Consider the following 17,257-nt stretch of genomic DNA (forward strand, 5'->3'; position numbering starts at 1 on the left):
GCGTGCAGATTGTAGATGTGGTCAATACTTAAACTTATCAAACACTTATGTAAATTGTTATTTATAGTATTGGATCGAGCTTCTCCAGTCATCGAGTATGTGCCACTTTATAGATCCCCGGAACCAGCTTAGACCGAAGTTCAAGCCCAACCAGCTGCTGATCGCCAGTGGCACTTGATAAAGCCGTGACGTTTTGTAAGTTTCTACACTTTGCTCTGTTCTCCATTATTAGCTTGGGAACATACAGCACTTACTATATCAATCGGCTTTTGTTTAGCTCGAGTCGAAAACGGCCAAAGTCCGCCGGAGGATTGAATCATAGTGTCGGTGCGGGGTTCGTTTGATGGAGCAATTATTACGATAATAGCTAAATAAGCACTTATCAATGAAGTTAAATAACTAGGGGAATGACAAGGGGAACAGAGCCGTGAGGGATGAAAAAATCTAAAAAGTGAAAACACAATGATTTTACACAAATTCATGGTGATTCAGTTTAAAATTGGTCTAGGGAACTAACACTATTATAATTTACTATTTGAAGGTATAGATAAAGGTAAGCATAGTATTAGGCATAAAGTTAAAGTTAATATGTTGTAGATAATCTCTTAAGAACTTTATTCGTATAGGCATTGAATTCCATTGACTTTCATAGGATATATGTAAGACGCGGTACGTAAGTTTAGTCTTTAAGATTATACCTTTTTAATGTAGAATTTTCACTTGGGAAGTATTTTTGGGTAGTGTTTTCTGTATTACCTAAATTTTCACTAACTCTTTTACCAATTCAAACCAAATCAACTTACATATTTTTTCGTTTTCAAAAGAAGACCCTATAATATCATCAGGAAAAAGAATGAGTTCCGATAACCTTGCTCTGGGAATTTTAATTAAGCGCAGGGACCAATGAACAGCGAACAAGGAAGCTAATCGGTGAAGTAACTCTGATTCACGAGCCAGCACAAAGAGCCTTAATAAGTAGAGTCGGCACATTGTAAATATATAGGCATTGTAAACTGGTCCGATAATGTGGTCCGTGGATAGAGCTCGCTATTGTTTCACTGTAGGTTGCCATTGGCACAGAATGAAATCCAAATGAAGAAAGAGCGACGGCGACGCGGGAATGTTTATAACGTATTACGTATACGACTTAATAGTCGCCTAAATATGGAGTATCAAAGAAATTCGATATGTGGACTTGTGACCCGAGCACGATCCGTTGTCAACCGGGGCAATCGGTCCCAGATCGTGTTGCCAAAAACCCAAAACCAAACCCGAAACTCAATCAGCTGCCGCAGGTGAGTATCTGTGTGAGCCGCAGGTGCGCCGGTGTGCGTGAGCGGTTCGGTTCGGTTCTTATCAGTGAAGGAAAACGACAATATAACAACGCCAAAACACTAATAACCAATGCAAAATATACGCCAGCAGAGACTGCCGAACGATCTTCGGAGCAGTGCTGCGAGTTTGGCTATTTTTACCTGAGAAATGAAGTCTTATAACCCGCACTATATAATATAACATATACCATTCTACAAGGGTATACATATATTAAACTACTATATTTTAGACGAATGCTCTAGGATTACTCTCATAAATAGTTATATCACTTGCTAGTTCGAATTTCATATTAGTTTTATTTTAACTAAAAGTTGTGTGTTCCTAATACATCATGTATTCCCGAGTTTAGTAACCTTTAAGATACCACATCTTTACAGCAACAAATATTATGAATTATAATATAACTGATATAAAAGCAAGAATTATAGAAAATACTAATAGAAAAGCGAGAGATTAAAAAATGTAATATTGGTGATCATATATTTGAAATAAAAAACCCAATGTTCTAACAGATCCATAAGTAAGTAAGCACCTTGTTACCATATAAACAGGATTGTGATGATAAGAAACATGATATGATATGATATAATAAACCCTTATAATAATAACTAATAATATTCCTACGATTTTTGTAAAACTTTTCAAGCTATTCCCCGCCAGAGATTGAAAACCCGCCACCTCTGAGCGCCTTCGATAAAGCCTGCGTTCCACACACACCCACTTGGCTGCTGAGATACTCAACTCACACCAGCTGAGACGGCCGATCGTGTTCTTTGTGGCCAGTGAGTCGTCAGCTGGGCCGACGAAGCGACTCTCCGACTTCTGGGGGATGGGGAATGGGAATGGGAATCGGAACGGGAACTGCTACTGCCATATAGCCATACAGCATTATGGCATTATAGCACAGCCAGCGCGCAGCTAGCTGGGATCACTGTTTGTTTACTGACCGCCAGTCGCGCACGTCGCTTCGAAGACGCTGTTACTCGGTTGTGCGGATCGCGAATTCAGTCGCTGGAAAGTGGTTCTCCTTGCAATCCCAATCCAAAGTGTGATAATCCCGACTCTTGAAAGGGTAAGGACTTCCCCCTGAGTGCATCAACGCGATAAATACCAACCCAAAATAGGATACCAACTCATTTAAATACAATTTTAAGTAAAACCGAAAAAAAAACTGTTATTAATACTGGTTCAAAATATTCAGAGTGAAAAAATAAAAATTTTGGTGTGATTATTATAATACACGATGAGTAACTAAATCGAAAGTGATTGAAACCCAACGATGAAATATATTTCATTGGAACCTAAACTTTACGAAAAATTAAAACACTACAAAATATGTTTGAAAAATATATGTCTACATAAAGTGGGACTTAATCTTTATTGGTGTTTTAATAATTTTTAAAAAATACAAAAGTTTAAATAAAAGAATCTATTATATATTCATACAAAGATTTAATAATTATTGAGGCAGACGTAGTAAAATGTATAGACGTTTCTTAGAAGCAAAATTTATTGGCCAACACGTTATCAGTGAATTTAGATATAAACGCCCCGTCTTTGTTAACAAATGACATACGCATAAAACTCATTCGAACCGCATAAAGGCAAGTGTTAAATGAATCAATGATTCATGCTTCGATTTGGTATCTGTCATAGTTTTGTATCTGAAATAGATTCAAGTGATACGGGTCGCTTGGGGTCACTTCCGTTAATACGATCTCCAACCTGTAGAACTGCTTAATCGGCTTTTTGAGTTGTGAAATAATTTAAATCGATTAGCTGACAGTAAGTGTTGTCACAATCTCATTAAAAATCAATGTGACAACACAAGCAGGGCTCAAAGATGGTCGGCGGGTGTTATTTCAGAATTATCACATTATCAGAGTGCAAACACAAATCTGTTCCCATCGATCGGGATGGCGTTGCTCCCGTTTACCCCCCGATCTCCGATCGAACAGCTGCTGTTTTTGCTACCATCTCCCAGCTGCACCGCTGAAAATCCAATGGAGAAGGGGATCCGTGAACCGGTTTGCTCGGCCAGCGAGGCGGGGTATACAAGGTAGACAAAACAATGTTTCAGGGCAGCATCAGCACATAAGTGCTGTACCGCAGTGCCATATACGAACCATAAAGGCCGATCTAAGTCCCCAAAAAGTCGCAGGCAAACACGAAATGTAAGGCCCTGGGTCGAACAAAGGAATCCAAGAAAAAAAAAACTGCAAGTTCGGCAAAACGTGACCATAGAGCTCTGGTATCAATTAATATTGAACTACAGGCCCATCAACGTCACTCTCGGCTAGGGCCACTCCCTTCGTAACCCCGATCCCCCCGGGAATCCGGGGCATTGACATAGGCCATTGTGTTGGGCAGCCCTGATAACCGTTTTGAGTACGGGGTTCAAGTGCAGTTCTCAATAGCGAAGCCCCTACCTTTCCCAACTACTATAGGAAAACCAGATCGGAAATGTCCCAGTTGGAAGTGGACAGCCAAGGAATTTGCCCAGATCGCGATAAGACTAGGGCTATATAATATAGTAATTGAATTTTTCACATGGGAATATGCTGTTGTTTTGATTGCAAGTGATTTTCTGTAATCGGAAGATCTGTAACACAAATACCTATGGTCATTTCCAAAAAGCGGGCTTTACCCAAGCTTCTAATATTAAATATGGTATTTAATCAAAACAGATTTATATTCTGTAAGATTTCAACTCAATCTCCTATAGGTATTTTCTTTAAAACCCTATGGTAACTTCCAAAGACCTTACCCAACTCTTGCTTGCAATAATAATTATTTAATAAATACAGATCAATCCCCTGAAATACTTATGGTTATTTTAAAAAGAATACTTAGCCTGCACTTCAAGTACATATATTACTTGGTATTTAATAAACACAGATTTACATTCTATAAAATTTCAACTCAATCTCGCTGGGATTATCTTTAACCAACCCATCTTTATAGCTAAAGCTTCGTCACCAGCAGAATCTACGACAACGGCTATTCCATTTGTTGGGATGCCATGGGATGGGGACAATGCTTTTGTTTTGATCAGTTCGGATCGGTACGGATCGGATCGGCTGGGATCTGGGTTCGGCGGATCAATAGCAGATGTGCCAGCGACAACATACACGATTGCCATTTCATTTCCACTCAATTGTGCCGTTTTATTGTTTGCCCGCCTCCACCGCCCCAACGGCTGTACCTTGATCTTTTCGCAAATCTGTGCATTAAATGTACTCGCATTTAATTGTCTCTTGCAGCAGTGCGAAATGTGGAGTAACGTAAACTGCGTGCTACATTTCGCTTATGTAAACTCGCTTTTAATTGGGACGGTTGCAGATAATTGAAATGTTTCATCACCCATCCAATTTGACAGCTCTTCGGGCAATCAACTAGGGATTAGTTGCTTTTCCCCCTGTCATTCTAAGGGCTCTATAAATAAACAATCGCAGCCAATCCGAATGATGAGGTTAGATGACATAGGTTGATCGATCTGTCGATCAAAGTGCGAATTAAGCTGCATTGGAACCCGTTTTAATGGGCTAACATAAGCGTTTTTCATTGGTCAGCAACAGGTTGCACTTAGGATTCCCAGATTTAGTCACGCACCTTGCACAATCCACGAAATCAATCAAACTGCAGACACACCATCTTTCACTTTCCGCCGGTTAACTGGGGGTTAAAAAAATATTAAATTTACAGAGCTTTTGGATATTATGCTTTAAAGTTAAAAGTTTTTACAATATTGGTTTGCATGCCTGATGATTGAAATAATTGAGATACCTTTTTTTAGACATTTAATCTATCTGCTTAATAAGTAAACAAGCCTCCCAAGTGTTTAACCTGTTTAACAACATCGTGATTAATATATATTGTATTGAAATACCCCTCCTAACTTTGTAGTTTCATAAAGTCTCTGTATCTATTTGCTCAGCTTAAATGTATTTCAATTTAAATGGTTCTCAAGATACAACTTTTCAAAATAAGACCTTTTGGTTATAAAAATATTGTTTATATTAGCTGATGGATTATTTTTTATCTTCTTTATAGAGTTTACCCCTAGAGTCCTAGAATGGCGACATCGCGGGAGCAATTCTTGTTCGGCAGCGACAACGGAGTTGCCGGCCTCGGTCTGGGCATTGAGATCGGGGAGGTGACCTCCGGTCGCGTCTACAACACCACCACAGTGCCTGTGACCAACTCTGGAGGATGGCGACATGCCCAGTCAAGTGTTACGCCACCACCCATCCCCACCCCGCCCCAGGTGACCTATACCAATGGGTCCTCGGCCACGGCCAGCAAACAGCCGCCATTGGAGCCCGTGGAGGAGGAGGAAGTGCACTTCGACACCGATGCCCTGAACAACCTGCCAGCCCGCGAGCCCGTGGACATGGAGTTCAGGGATCTGTCCCTCACCGTGAAATTGGGCTTTAACAGAGGTGAGCTATACGATCCACTGCGATCGCATGATCTAAGATATGACTCGATAAGATTGGCAGCGGAAAACTTAAAATTAGCTAGGAGCTATGACCATATTCGGTTTTTATGTTTTTTATGACCAGCGGCTACTCTTATGACAGCTTTTTTAAGGACCGACCTTATAAAGTTTATATCCTATAGATAGGGTCAACCCTCTAGATAATATTCTACAATATTCCTTTATTAACCAGTTTTATAATTGAATTTATATATATACATATACCATTCAATTGACTTATATAAATAAGTGTTCTTAACGAATTAAAGCTAATTTATAAATTTGGATGTTTGTGGATCCGAACAAAATGTTCTTCAAGGTTATTGCTTTCGGCAATGCTTCCCATACCAATCAGCCATAAACACTTGCTTGCTAGTTCTTTTACCAACTTGGTTTTCCATTGATTAGATAAGCGGCGATCGCTTCGATCACACCCCCTTCCCGATTGTATTTATTCCGGCAGTGCGTGCCCATCATGGCCAGTTAGTCATTCATGAATTCCCCTTCCGCAGAGTCAACCCAATGAAAAGCAATGTCTTATTAATAAGGAAATGAATAGAGTATTTAACATTCGATATAAGTGTTTTGGACACGGCTTTCTGGCTAATTTCAAAGTTCAGAAGGAAGCGAACAGCAATTGATATCGGCATAGGTTTGCCCCTGGTAACTTGATTAGGGAACAGGCCGATGACAATACTACTTTTCGCCCCGTAGCGGTAATTATACTAAAATAAAGATAATATGTGTGGTCAACGCGTTGGTAAATTGAAATCATGCCATCGCTATCAAAACATTAAGGAGAGGACAAAGTACGTTTTAATATATAAATCGAGTAAGCCAAATCTCCTTACAAAAAATTATATGCTCTATCGAGCTGTTGAATGTTGAATAGATTAAGTGCTAGTATGAACCCAATAGGTATATATCTTTCTAAATTGAAACAGCTATAATGATAATCTTGAAAAACAAATTTTTAAGACCGAAAATGATGTGTTTACTTACATATATTCTTAATATCTCCATTCAACTTGATCGTAATGTTTGTTTACTACTTAATAATTTTTCGAAGGTCATTCACTCATGCAGATTACATTCTGTAATAATAATGCGTTACTTAACGGCAACTTGAGGGGTTACTTTTTATCGAGTCATTACCTTAGCAGCCGTTTAATTGGGCCAAGTTATAGCCTGCACTTGATTCATGAAAATCATCGTTGGGTGCACGTGTAGATACGGGTTTTCCATTGGTTCTCTGAACCTTGATACCAACGACCGTATAAAAAGCAACGAAATATCTATCTAAAAGTTTATGATCGTTTATGATAGCGTTAAGTAATTTCGCATTTTTTTTAGGATCCAAGGAAATCTTGCACAATGTCTGCGGAAAGTTCCCCGGCAGCCAGCTCATCGCGATTATGGGACCTTCGGGTGCAGGAAAGTCCACTTTGCTGGATGCCCTTTCCGGTTTCAAAACAACCGGAGTGGATGGCTCCATCTTGCTCAATGGTCGTCGACGTGATTTGCGTGAGTATACCAATGAATTTTAAACGGTTCCATTTTTATTAATGGGTGATCCATCTGCAGCCTCCTTCCGCCGCATGTCCTGCTATATCACGCAGGATGATCGCCTGCAGCCTCTGCTGACGGTGAACGAGAACATGCATATTGCCGCCGATCTTAAGCTGGGGCAAACCGTCAGTTACGAAGAGAAGGAGAGCAGGGTGAGTCTGGAGGAGATCTTTAATATCCAAACATTGCAATGAATCCATAACCCTTTTCAGATCGAGGATATCCTGCTGCTTTTGGGCCTCTACGATCACGATCAGACCCTCACAATGCGTCTGTCTGGTGGTCAGAAGAAGAGGCTATCCATTGCCATGGAGTTGATCAACAATCCCACTGTGATGTTCCTGGACGAGCCTACAACGTAAGAACAAATATCTGAATTAGCCAAGATAGAGAGATGTACATGTTAATTTCCTTTTCCAGTGGCTTGGACAGTAGCTCGTGCACAAAGGTTCTGGAGCTGCTCAAGAAACTTACTAGCCAAGGTCGCACCATCATCTGCACAATCCATCAGCCCACTGCCAAGCTGTTCCAGATCTTCGATCAGGTGTACGTCCTGTCGGCTGGCAACTGCGTCTACCAGGGCAGCACCCAGAAACTGGTGCCCTTCCTGCATTCGGTGGATCTGCCCTGTCCCATGTACCACAATCCAGCGGATTACAGTAAGTCCAACTAGATATATCCTCTTGAAAGGAAGGAGCACTTATCAAATCCTTAATATTCCAGTTATCGAGCTGGCCTGCGGAGAATATGGCTACGACAAGGTGGACACCCTTAAAGTTGCCACGGAGAACGGAAGCTGCCTCACTTGGTTCGACAATCCCAGTGCGGTGCTGCGCTCAGAGGTCCTGATGAGAAAGTATCCCATTCCAAAGAAAACCAAAAGCCGATCGCTAGAGGACACCAGCTTTTCCAACCAGTGCTCTGTGCTTTTGCGACGCGGTTTCATCAAAGCGAAACGAGACACAACCATGACGCACTTGAGGTTTGGTGTCAACATTGCGGTGGCCGCTCTGTTCGGAGCCATGTACGATCACACGGGACGAGAGGGATCTCGAGTGCTGGACAACTACAATTTGCTCTTTGCCATTCTAATGCACCATTCCATGACCACGATGATGTTGACTGTTTTGACTTGTAAGTTACGCTAGTTTCTAAAGTTTACTTAAGATTAACTCATTTAAATTACCTCTAACCAGTCCCCATGGACATCTCCATACTGATCAAAGAGCATTTCAACCGCTGGTACTCGCTCAAAGCCTACTACACTGCCATGACTCTTGTGGATCTGCCCATATCTGTGAGTATCCTTTACGTATTTTCCCGATTTCCATAACCAATTTGAGTTTTTCGTTTATAGATCATAAGTTGCTTCCTCTTCACCGTAATCGTTTACTTATGGAGTTATCAGCCTATGGAGTGGGTCCGCTTCTGGATGTTCTTCGCCATTAGTATACTGACTGTGTTTGTTGGTCATAGTTTTGGTTTGATGATTGGTGCCTGGTTTGATGTCGTCAACGGCACTTTCCTGGCTCCCGTGCTGACCATTCCCATGATGATGTTTGCCGGCTTTGGAGTCACCCTGCGGGACCTGCCAGGCTACTTAAGATGGGGCAGTCATATATCATACTTAAGATATGGGCTAGAGGGCTTCATATCATCCATCTATGGACTGGATCGGGGAGTCCTGGCCTGCGAGGAGGCGGCCTACTGTCATTACAGGTAGTTATTTTTAGATAGTGTCGGTTTTCCAAATATTAAACAATCGTCTCTTCACAGGTACCCAAAGAAATTCCTAGAGGAAATTACCATGCGAGGTGATCAGTTCTGGAACGATGTCATAGCGTTGGGTTCCATGATTATTATTTTCCGACTGGTGTCCTACGTCGTGCTCAAGGCCAAGATCAAGTCGATCCGATAGGCCCGTTGGGGTAGACACACCTTTAGCCCATTCCTTGTATTATACATTAATTGTTGAACATTATGTTTAGTGCTATTAATATTTAAAAAATATGTACAAGTACATAAAACACTGTTAAATAAAGCTACGATTTGTAACTAGCCTAGAAAGCCACTCTGGCCTCGTTATCACAAAGTTTAGTTGCTCAGGCCTTGGGCAACCTCGGATTCCACACTTCCATCTGCTGCTGGTTTCAGGAGCTGGTGCAGTTCATTCGCACTTTTGGCCATTTCCGTAGAGTTCAGCTGAAATCAGACTTTGTGTTAAATATTGTTTACACTTTTCAATGTTCGTAAAGTACTTACCACGACTACCTTTTGGCCAAGGGATTCCAGCAGCCTCTTCTTCAGGCGCATTAAAGAAGTGGGTTTCTTGCTGAACCTAAGGGTCTGTTCTGCGGTGAGTAGTTCTACGAAGTACACACTCTGCTGGCTGCCCATTGTCTGTACTCGTAAACTTGGCAAATTTATTCCAACGATGGGACACACCAAATCCACGCCCTCCACTTCAGCGTCCTCACTGAGCTCCTGGGCATATTTCGTCAAGTCCGGGCGATCCCTTAGCAAATAAGTTGGTGCACGATCGAACTCCTTGAAGGCTTGTTTTGTTTTCAGTTTTGCAAAGGATGTCTGCTCTATGGCTACGGCAGATTGCAGGACATTCAAACGACTGTCAACCTTGGGTTGAGCTCGCTGACGTCGTTGGGCAGCTTTGAGTTCTTCGGCTGCATTAATCAGATCCTTTGAGTAGTGTCCCAGTGTGCAAAGAGAGAGGCAGGTATCAACAAGGTTGTCCGGGAAATAATCGTACTCCCCGTGATCCAATTTTCGAAGGGCAGCCAGCTCCAGTTGCCTGACTTGCTCCGGAGATAATTCACAATTCAGTTGTGCGCTGGCCCACAGGAATGTGGCCAAGTCTTTGGCGCGCAGATCTCCAGGTTTCAGCAATGTCATAAGTCGATCTACGACGACCGTAAGGCACTCCTTCTGATCCCAAAGCTGTTCGGCAAAGAAGGCGAAGATGTGGGCCAATCCTCGGGGCTCAATGAGGGTTAACTTCGCGGGATCCAGGCAAATGTCCTGTAAATGCTGACACACCCGCTCGTCCTTGACTCGCTGCAACCGCAAGGCCTTGACAAATGAGACCAACAAGGCGTCGCTCCCGGCAGTGAGTTGTAGATTCAATATGGCATTAACGAGGCATGACTTATAGGCACTTCTCGCCTCCCCCGCAACCAAAGTGGAGGTTTTGTAGGCCGCATTGCTGATCACAGCGAGATCCAATTCACTCAATGCAGGTAAATGGCTGGGTAAATGCTGCTCGAGGAACTGCTGGAAGTCATCAGAGGATTTGGCCTGCTTCTTCTGCAGTCCCAGATAGAAGCACACCTGGACGAACCGCTCCTTGTTGTCACGGAAGTCCTCCTGGACCAAGCGCTGCATGGCTGCCTGATAGAAGTCCGTCCGCTTCAGCCAGCTGGGTATGAGGAACAAAAAGGAGTACAAGGTCTCCAGCACAGTGCCGATGTTCATCTTTTCCAGCTGCTTGGCTGCATGGTTATCCAACCCGTTTATGGCGGCCACATACATGGGCACAGCGGCATTGGAGCGATAGCTGGAGGCCTGGATGATCAGGGCCGGCAGTTGTGCAGGGTCTAATTTTTGCACGGTCCGCTGGAAGTACCGGTCGTCCGTGATGGGGAAGAAGTCGGCGTACCGGACCGTCGTCTTGGGCAGCACATGATTTGGATCCCTGTGCCGCTCCAGCGCAATGTGCTTGGCGAAGCGGGTGATCAGGGTGCCGGTCTCCTCGGCGGTGGTCCGCATCACATCCCTGGGCGTGAAGGAAGCGTAGCATCTGAGGGGACTGCCCACGTTGGTTACCCCGGCAAAGCGGCGGAGCAGGGCGTACATCTTAGATGCACTTATTCTCAATTTATGTAATGAATTTACAAAACAACGTGCACATCCAAATCGCAAACATACGTTAGAGCTCCCCGCGTTTTTTAGCACTGCCAAATTTCCCTTGTAAGGCGGAGTGTTGATAAGTGTCCGAAGTAGCTAGAAAGGGAAATTATTTAGTTTTTGTTTAATAAAGCTATCTTTAGATTAAAATCTATTATTAAACTAATACTTTTTATTCTACTTTTATTCTCAAAATAAATGAAATATGTATAAGCATCCACATTTTTTTTTAATAAAAATATAAGCATAACTGATAATGTCTAAGCCGGCATCACTGTTTCTGGCTACTTTTCAGCACTGGCTAAACACCTGTTTCGGTAAATTAGCAGCAATAACATGAAGAAAGCGGCTGGATTTGTTATTTTTCGCCGGCTTTGCGGGGAAATACAATACCTTTTGCTGAAGGCCTCCTACGGCTCCTTCCACTGGAGTTCGCCAAAGGGCCATGTGGATCCCGGCGAGGACGACTACACCACAGCTCTGCGGGAAACCAAAGAAGAAGCCGGGCAAGTGCTCAACCGTATTCCTTCCATGACATTCTTAATATCCGCAGTACACCCACAGTTATGACGAAAAGGACTTGATCATCTACAAGGACACACCGCTGACACTGAACTATGTGGTGCAGGGGAAGCCCAAGATTGTGATCTACTGGCTGGCGGAGCTGCGCAATCCCTGCCAGGAGCCTATTCTCTCCGAAGAGCACACCGACCTCAAGTGGCTGCCCAGGGATGCCGCCAAGGCGTGCGTGGGCTTCAAGGATAACCAGGACATGATAGACCGTTTCCACCAAATGATTTTAGATCAAAACAAACCGGTATAGATTGTAAACAAAAAAGTAGTGTAGTGGCGTTGCGCAACACTGAAATGTAAATAAATACCAGGGAAAATACCACAGCAAATGCTTGCGAAAATACCAAAATTATGTCAGCCTGTGAGCGTTGCGCACACTGTTTTCAAGGCATCTGTGAAAATTGCTCGAATCGAAATTTATAATCGCTTCCCCATTGATTTTGTTGTGGCAGCCGATTTGGAGCACTTCGCCTAGCCCTAGTCTGAACCAACCATCACACATCCCAGCGCCATGGGCTCCCGTTCACGCACCCCCAGTCCGTCGGGCAAGCGACGCCACCACAAAAGCAAGCACAAAAAACGCAGTAAGTCCCATCACGACCACGAGCGGCCCAGCACCCGGACGGATAGAGACAAATCCTCGGAGGTGAACAACCATGGGCGCCACCGCGAGCGGGACAGGGATCGCGAGCGGGACAGACACCGCAGCGACCGGCACACGGAGCGCGACTACCGCCACTCGCCCACGATCCTCAAGTCCCGGAAGCGCTCCACATCGTCGAGCAGCGACAGCCAGTACTCCGAGCAGGAGTCGCAGCGCAGCAAACAGAAACGCAGCCGCTTCAAGAAGCTGGACGAGGTAAGTGGACGGACCACGGTGGACCATCTTGAGCTCTGCATTAGTATGCCTTAAACTGGTCATCCACAGTATCTCCTAACTTTATTAGTTAAGCCTTAGGTTTTTCAATCTTAGTCTCCCCCAGTGTTCCATTCCCTCCAATAAGTCGTAATGGCATCCATTTTCCAGGAAAAGCCTATTCACGCGCCAAAATGGTACTATCCTTCCATCAGGTTTTATGAGAATACCTATAGAATTCGCGCCAAAATTGTATTTGTAAGATTTTAGAAGATACATTCTTTCCATAAAGTCCATGTTTCTGTGGATTTCTAAAGAATTCGCGTCGATATTTGTTTTTATTGATTTAATAAAACTCATGAATGTGAAATATAGTATAGGTAGCTCGTGCAGGGCTCTTGACCCACCTTCGATAAGAAATAAAATAAATTGCTCCCCTTTCTTACAGCAAAACCTGCTGCAGGTCGAACGCCTGGCCGAGATGGAGCGGCAGCGGCGGGCCAAGGAGGTCGAACAGAAGACAATCGAGGAGGAGGCCGCCAAGCGCATCGAGATGCTGGTAAAGAAGCGCGTCGAGGAGGAGCTAGAGAAGCGGCGCGACGAGATCGAGCAGGAGGTCAATCGACGCGTCGAGACCGCCAAGGCCGAGATGGAGCGCGAAATGATGCTGGAGCTGGAGCGGCGGCGCGAGCAGATACGCGAAGAAGAACGCCGGCGCGAGGTAGGTGCTCGTATTCAGATTCCGCTGGACGACTGCTGCTATCACTGTCAGAAAAACGTACACAATGCCACATCTACCGTACACTCGATAAAACCCAAAACAGCAGTTCAAACAGTCGTCTCCACAACGTCACGCGAAATCGATCCGACGGCGCTCTCAGCCACGGCTCACTCGGCGTTCAACCATCAACAACCCATGTCCCATCAGCATCCCCGTACTAGATTGCTTGCATAACCCCATGGCCAAGGGCGCCCACTAACCGGCTACATCACTAACCACACACGCCTTTTCAGAGCCCCCACCACATGAAGCCAGCCACCCAGGCACCCAGGCGCCCAGTGAGCCGGGATGAGAACGCCGCGGTTGATTTCGCCCCCCTTTCTTCTTGCCAATAATTTTGTAATTTTTATTTTTCCTACCAAAAAAAAAGCCAAAATGACGACATTGCCAAGTGTCGCATGTGTCACAGTTTTGATGCCCATTATTGCAGACCTCTCTTGCATACTCTTAGCTTCATCTTATGTTCGTTCCTACCCACATACTGTATCATTTTAATTTCTGGTATTGGTTCTTGTAACTCGTTGTTGTTGTTATTGCGCGCCAACTCCGCTTCAGTAGGCCTGTGTGCAACGAACGTGTGCTGCTCTTGTCCCGACTGCCAGTGGGTGTTTTGTGGCCCCCATCCGCAAAACACTCGCGTGCACTCCTCGTTGAACCGCCATGCCGGAAGTTGATCGAGCCCGCTCTGCCAAGGGTTTGGTCCATGGACGCACTTCCTCCACACCCATAACATTCATAAAAAAAAAAAAAAAAAATTCAAATCGAAGTGGTGTCCCTGAGTTAGTCCGGGTAGTTAGGCTCTCTCTAGTTGTGGGGCGGGCCGACTGAGTTTAGTCCCAACAGTACGCTGCATGCAAACCAAATCAATGCCATTGAATCATTGAATGACGGGTGAGTTTCCTACGCCAGCGATGTGATAAGCCAGCAGCCGTATGGATGACTTGTGATCGGCGAAAGGACGCCACAGAGACCCAAAGACTCACCCCCAAGTGTTTAGCTCGATAGAACTCTGTCTGTAAGATTTTTAAAAAACCGGATTCGCATTTGGATTCTCTTGACCGTACCGATTGCCAATTATTTGTGTTTGAGCTTTTTGTTTTTGCGAGCAAATTACGTACGTCTGGAATAGCGAGAGAAAAAACCTCCACAAAACATAAACCCAAATCGAAAATCTGCAAAAAAAAATCCTATAAATTAACACAAATTTAGCCTTTGTACTGGAATAATGACCTATTTAAATAGTAAGTAGCAACAATAAAAAAAAAAAACAAAAAAAAAATCAAATGAAGACCAACCATTTAGCAAATACTAGTACATTTGTTTATGTTGTGTGCTCCTTTATTGTAATAAACTAAAAGAACAACCTACTTTAAACATTCTTAATAGACACTACTAAATGTTTTACTTTCTACCGAAATATTCTTTGTAACTTATTGTTAAACATAAAACTAGATTCTAACTGCCTTTGCAGCTCATCAAGCAAAAAACTGCAACCACAAACGTGCGTCGAATTCGTCGCACAGTTTGCATCGCTGATGTCAAGAGACTGTTTATTTATATCTTAGCTCTAAGCTTCCGGCTAAAGAGTCGACTGGGTTTATTAATCGTCCTTTTGTTTGGGTTTTATAGGAGGATGAAAAACAGAAACGCGAAGAGCTCGAAGAAATTTTGGCCGAAAACAATCGCAAAATCGAAGAGGCGCAAAGAAAACTGGTAGGTATACTTTTATATTTTCTTAGATGGTTTTCCTAAATGATCTTGTGTTTTTTATAGGCCGAAGAACGGTTAGCAATAATTGAGGAGCAGCGCCTTATGGACGAGGAGCGGCAACGCATGCGCAAGGAGCAGGAGAAGCGCGTTAAGGAGGAGCAGAAGGTCATATTAGGCAAAAACAATTCCAGGCCCAAGCTTTCGTTCTCCCTGAAACCGGGAGCATTATGAGATGCGTAGGCATTAGTCCGGTGCCCGTCGCACCATTTCTTGTTAACAGCTTTTGCTTTTTTTTTACCTCAGCGGCTTGCCTTTTTGCCTGCGCCCAGGATCATCCGGCTCGTTTTCATTGTTGTCATTGTGTTCTATATTATTTTATTAGTTTAAGGACGAGCGATGGTGTTAGGGGCAGGCAAGGCGAAGCCAATAGATTCAAAGTTTTTTCAAAATTGCCAATTACTGAACATATACGGCTCTTTATAGTACAATACGCTAGCGATTTACTTAACCTTTTCTACATCAAGAATTCATATGTGAGACAAATGATTATGTGTAGTGCGTCGTATTGTTGTCACAGCTGAACAATTAACAAAAAAACCAAAAAGAGATGATGTCAGTGAAATACATATGTAATCTATTTGCAATTTTTTGATATTTCAAGAAAACATATAACGCAACTGAAATCAATAATAAAAACTTTAGAAATGCCAACAAGGGAATTTGATTATTTGTCAATCATAAAGCTATTACTTAACAAACTTCGAGTGGAGTACCATTCGCTTAGCATATTTGACAGAATTGCCAAAACATACGTGCACTTTTTAGTCTGCTCTTGTATCGGACACGATCTACGCCGGTGTACATGTCGCTAAGTAGACACAACTTATTATTTATAGAGACTACTTTAATTTATATGTCTTGTTGCTGATTGGGTTGGGCGACGCTGGACAGCGAACGACAGCCGGCACGCCCGCGCGGAGCATGGAAATGGAGCCTGGGATTGGGAGGAGGGCCGCAGCCGGAGGAACCGCACCGATCTGTCCAAGTGCGTGAGCAGGCGGCAGCCAAGCCAAATTGGCCGGCAACCACTCAGAGTCAGAGTCAAACCACTCTTACATATCGTAATGTGGTTCTAAATGAATGTGGCGCAAGATACGAGTACGCATACGCACCGGAGCACTCCATTCCACCTGACCCCCACCCCACTTGACCAGCTTATTACTTCATATCGAATTTGGCAACGAGTTTGGAGCCTTTGTCGCACTGATTTGTGTGCGGAGCACATGCGTGAAAGGCGAAGGCGACGGCACCGCCACCTGACCAGCCCAGACCCAGATCCAGATCGAGATCGAGATCCAGATCCATAGCAGCGATCTTGGGCGGCACACGGGCGGATGTTGCAATTTGATTAATTAATTAAGTGGAAAATCGGCAAAGCTCTTAACGTTTCTCGCTTTTTGTCGATCGACAGATCTGCGAATGTCAACGTGCAATTTGTTTGATGTGACGGCGATAAGCCGATTTCCCTGCTCCTGTAGCCATCCAATATGTCAGCCAACTTGTCTGGTGGTTAATTTTAGGTACCATTAATGGAAATGTCTGGGAAATAGCAATATAAGATGTAAAGGATTTCCTCCTTATCCTTTTACTTCCGTTTTCTCGTAATATTGGGCCTTAAGCCCAGAAAATGTATGGAAATTTAAGACCTTCTTTAACATAGGGACTAGAAAACGGGTCTTAATATTTAAGATGATACTTTCCAGGAATTTTGGAGGCTCTTAGAAAATATAAGAACGGATTTCTACAATGAAAGGGACTTTAATTATTATAATTGTCAATCCAGAGGATTTATGGACATCCATGTGTAAGCAATAAACTAAATTTTTCACATTATATCTGCCAATCCATAACTAAATTATGAATTTTAATATTTGATCACATTTTTATATTGAATATTTATAATAATAAAATAATATTTCTAATTAAAACAGTTTTATTATACAAAATTTTAAATAGTTATAACTGTTGACAG

At 43.4% G+C, this 17,257-nt stretch overlaps 4 protein-coding genes and 1 long non-coding RNA gene across 6 annotated transcripts; 3 read left to right on the forward strand and 2 right to left on the reverse strand.

Annotated features, from left to right (window-relative positions):
• The first annotated feature begins 2,238 nt into the window (after nt 1-2,238).
• On the forward strand, nt 2,239-9,447 carry LOC119546635 (ATP-binding cassette sub-family G member 4). 2 transcript variants are annotated; one of them, XM_037853080.1, is made up of 10 exons: nt 2,239-2,407; nt 5,384-5,777; nt 7,169-7,339; nt 7,400-7,536; nt 7,597-7,742; nt 7,805-8,043; nt 8,108-8,518; nt 8,581-8,681; nt 8,742-9,103; nt 9,161-9,302. In XM_037853080.1, exons 2-10 carry the CDS (start codon nt 5,411-5,413, stop codon nt 9,300-9,302), a joined length of 2,076 nt encoding a protein of 691 aa, XP_037709008.1. In that variant the 5' UTR covers nt 2,239-2,407; nt 5,384-5,410. The 2 variants fall into 2 exon arrangements, with proteins under 2 accessions (XP_037709008.1, XP_037709009.1); XM_037853081.1 differs by having other exon boundaries at nt 2,241-2,407; nt 5,389-5,777; nt 9,161-9,447.
• LOC119546638 lies at nt 4,196-7,173 on the reverse strand. The gene is made up of 3 exons (XR_005219182.1): nt 6,971-7,173; nt 6,818-6,909; nt 4,196-5,010 (listed from the first exon to the last, which is right to left on the reverse strand). It is a non-coding gene; the product is annotated as an uncharacterized LOC119546638 (long non-coding RNA).
• On the reverse strand, nt 9,363-11,358 carry LOC119546636. Its single transcript, XM_037853082.1, has 2 exons — nt 9,647-11,358; nt 9,363-9,586 (listed from the first exon to the last, which is right to left on the reverse strand). The coding sequence occupies exons 1-2, from the start codon at nt 11,252-11,254 to the stop codon at nt 9,479-9,481; spliced, it is 1,716 nt and encodes a 571-aa protein (XP_037709010.1). The 5' UTR covers nt 11,255-11,358; the 3' UTR covers nt 9,363-9,478.
• Nucleotides 11,359-11,603: 245 nt separating this feature from the next.
• LOC119547052 (bis(5'-nucleosyl)-tetraphosphatase [asymmetrical]) lies at nt 11,604-12,207 on the forward strand. The gene is made up of 2 exons (XM_037853730.1): nt 11,604-11,811; nt 11,870-12,207. Exons 1-2 carry the CDS (start codon nt 11,642-11,644, stop codon nt 12,126-12,128), a joined length of 429 nt encoding a protein of 142 aa, XP_037709658.1. The 5' UTR covers nt 11,604-11,641; the 3' UTR covers nt 12,129-12,207.
• Nucleotides 12,208-12,242: 35 nt separating this feature from the next.
• On the forward strand, nt 12,243-15,944 carry LOC119547051 (UPF0430 protein CG31712). The gene is made up of 4 exons (XM_037853729.1): nt 12,243-12,737; nt 13,183-13,455; nt 15,145-15,228; nt 15,289-15,944. Exons 1-4 carry the CDS (start codon nt 12,390-12,392, stop codon nt 15,454-15,456), a joined length of 873 nt encoding a protein of 290 aa, XP_037709657.1. The 5' UTR covers nt 12,243-12,389; the 3' UTR covers nt 15,457-15,944.
• Nucleotides 15,945-17,257: the final 1,313 nt, after the last annotated feature.

This window comes from Drosophila subpulchrella, chromosome 2L (assembly GCF_014743375.2).
Source record: "Drosophila subpulchrella strain 33 F10 #4 breed RU33 chromosome 2L, RU_Dsub_v1.1 Primary Assembly, whole genome shotgun sequence".
Classification (NCBI taxonomy): domain Eukaryota; kingdom Metazoa; phylum Arthropoda; class Insecta; order Diptera; family Drosophilidae; genus Drosophila; species Drosophila subpulchrella.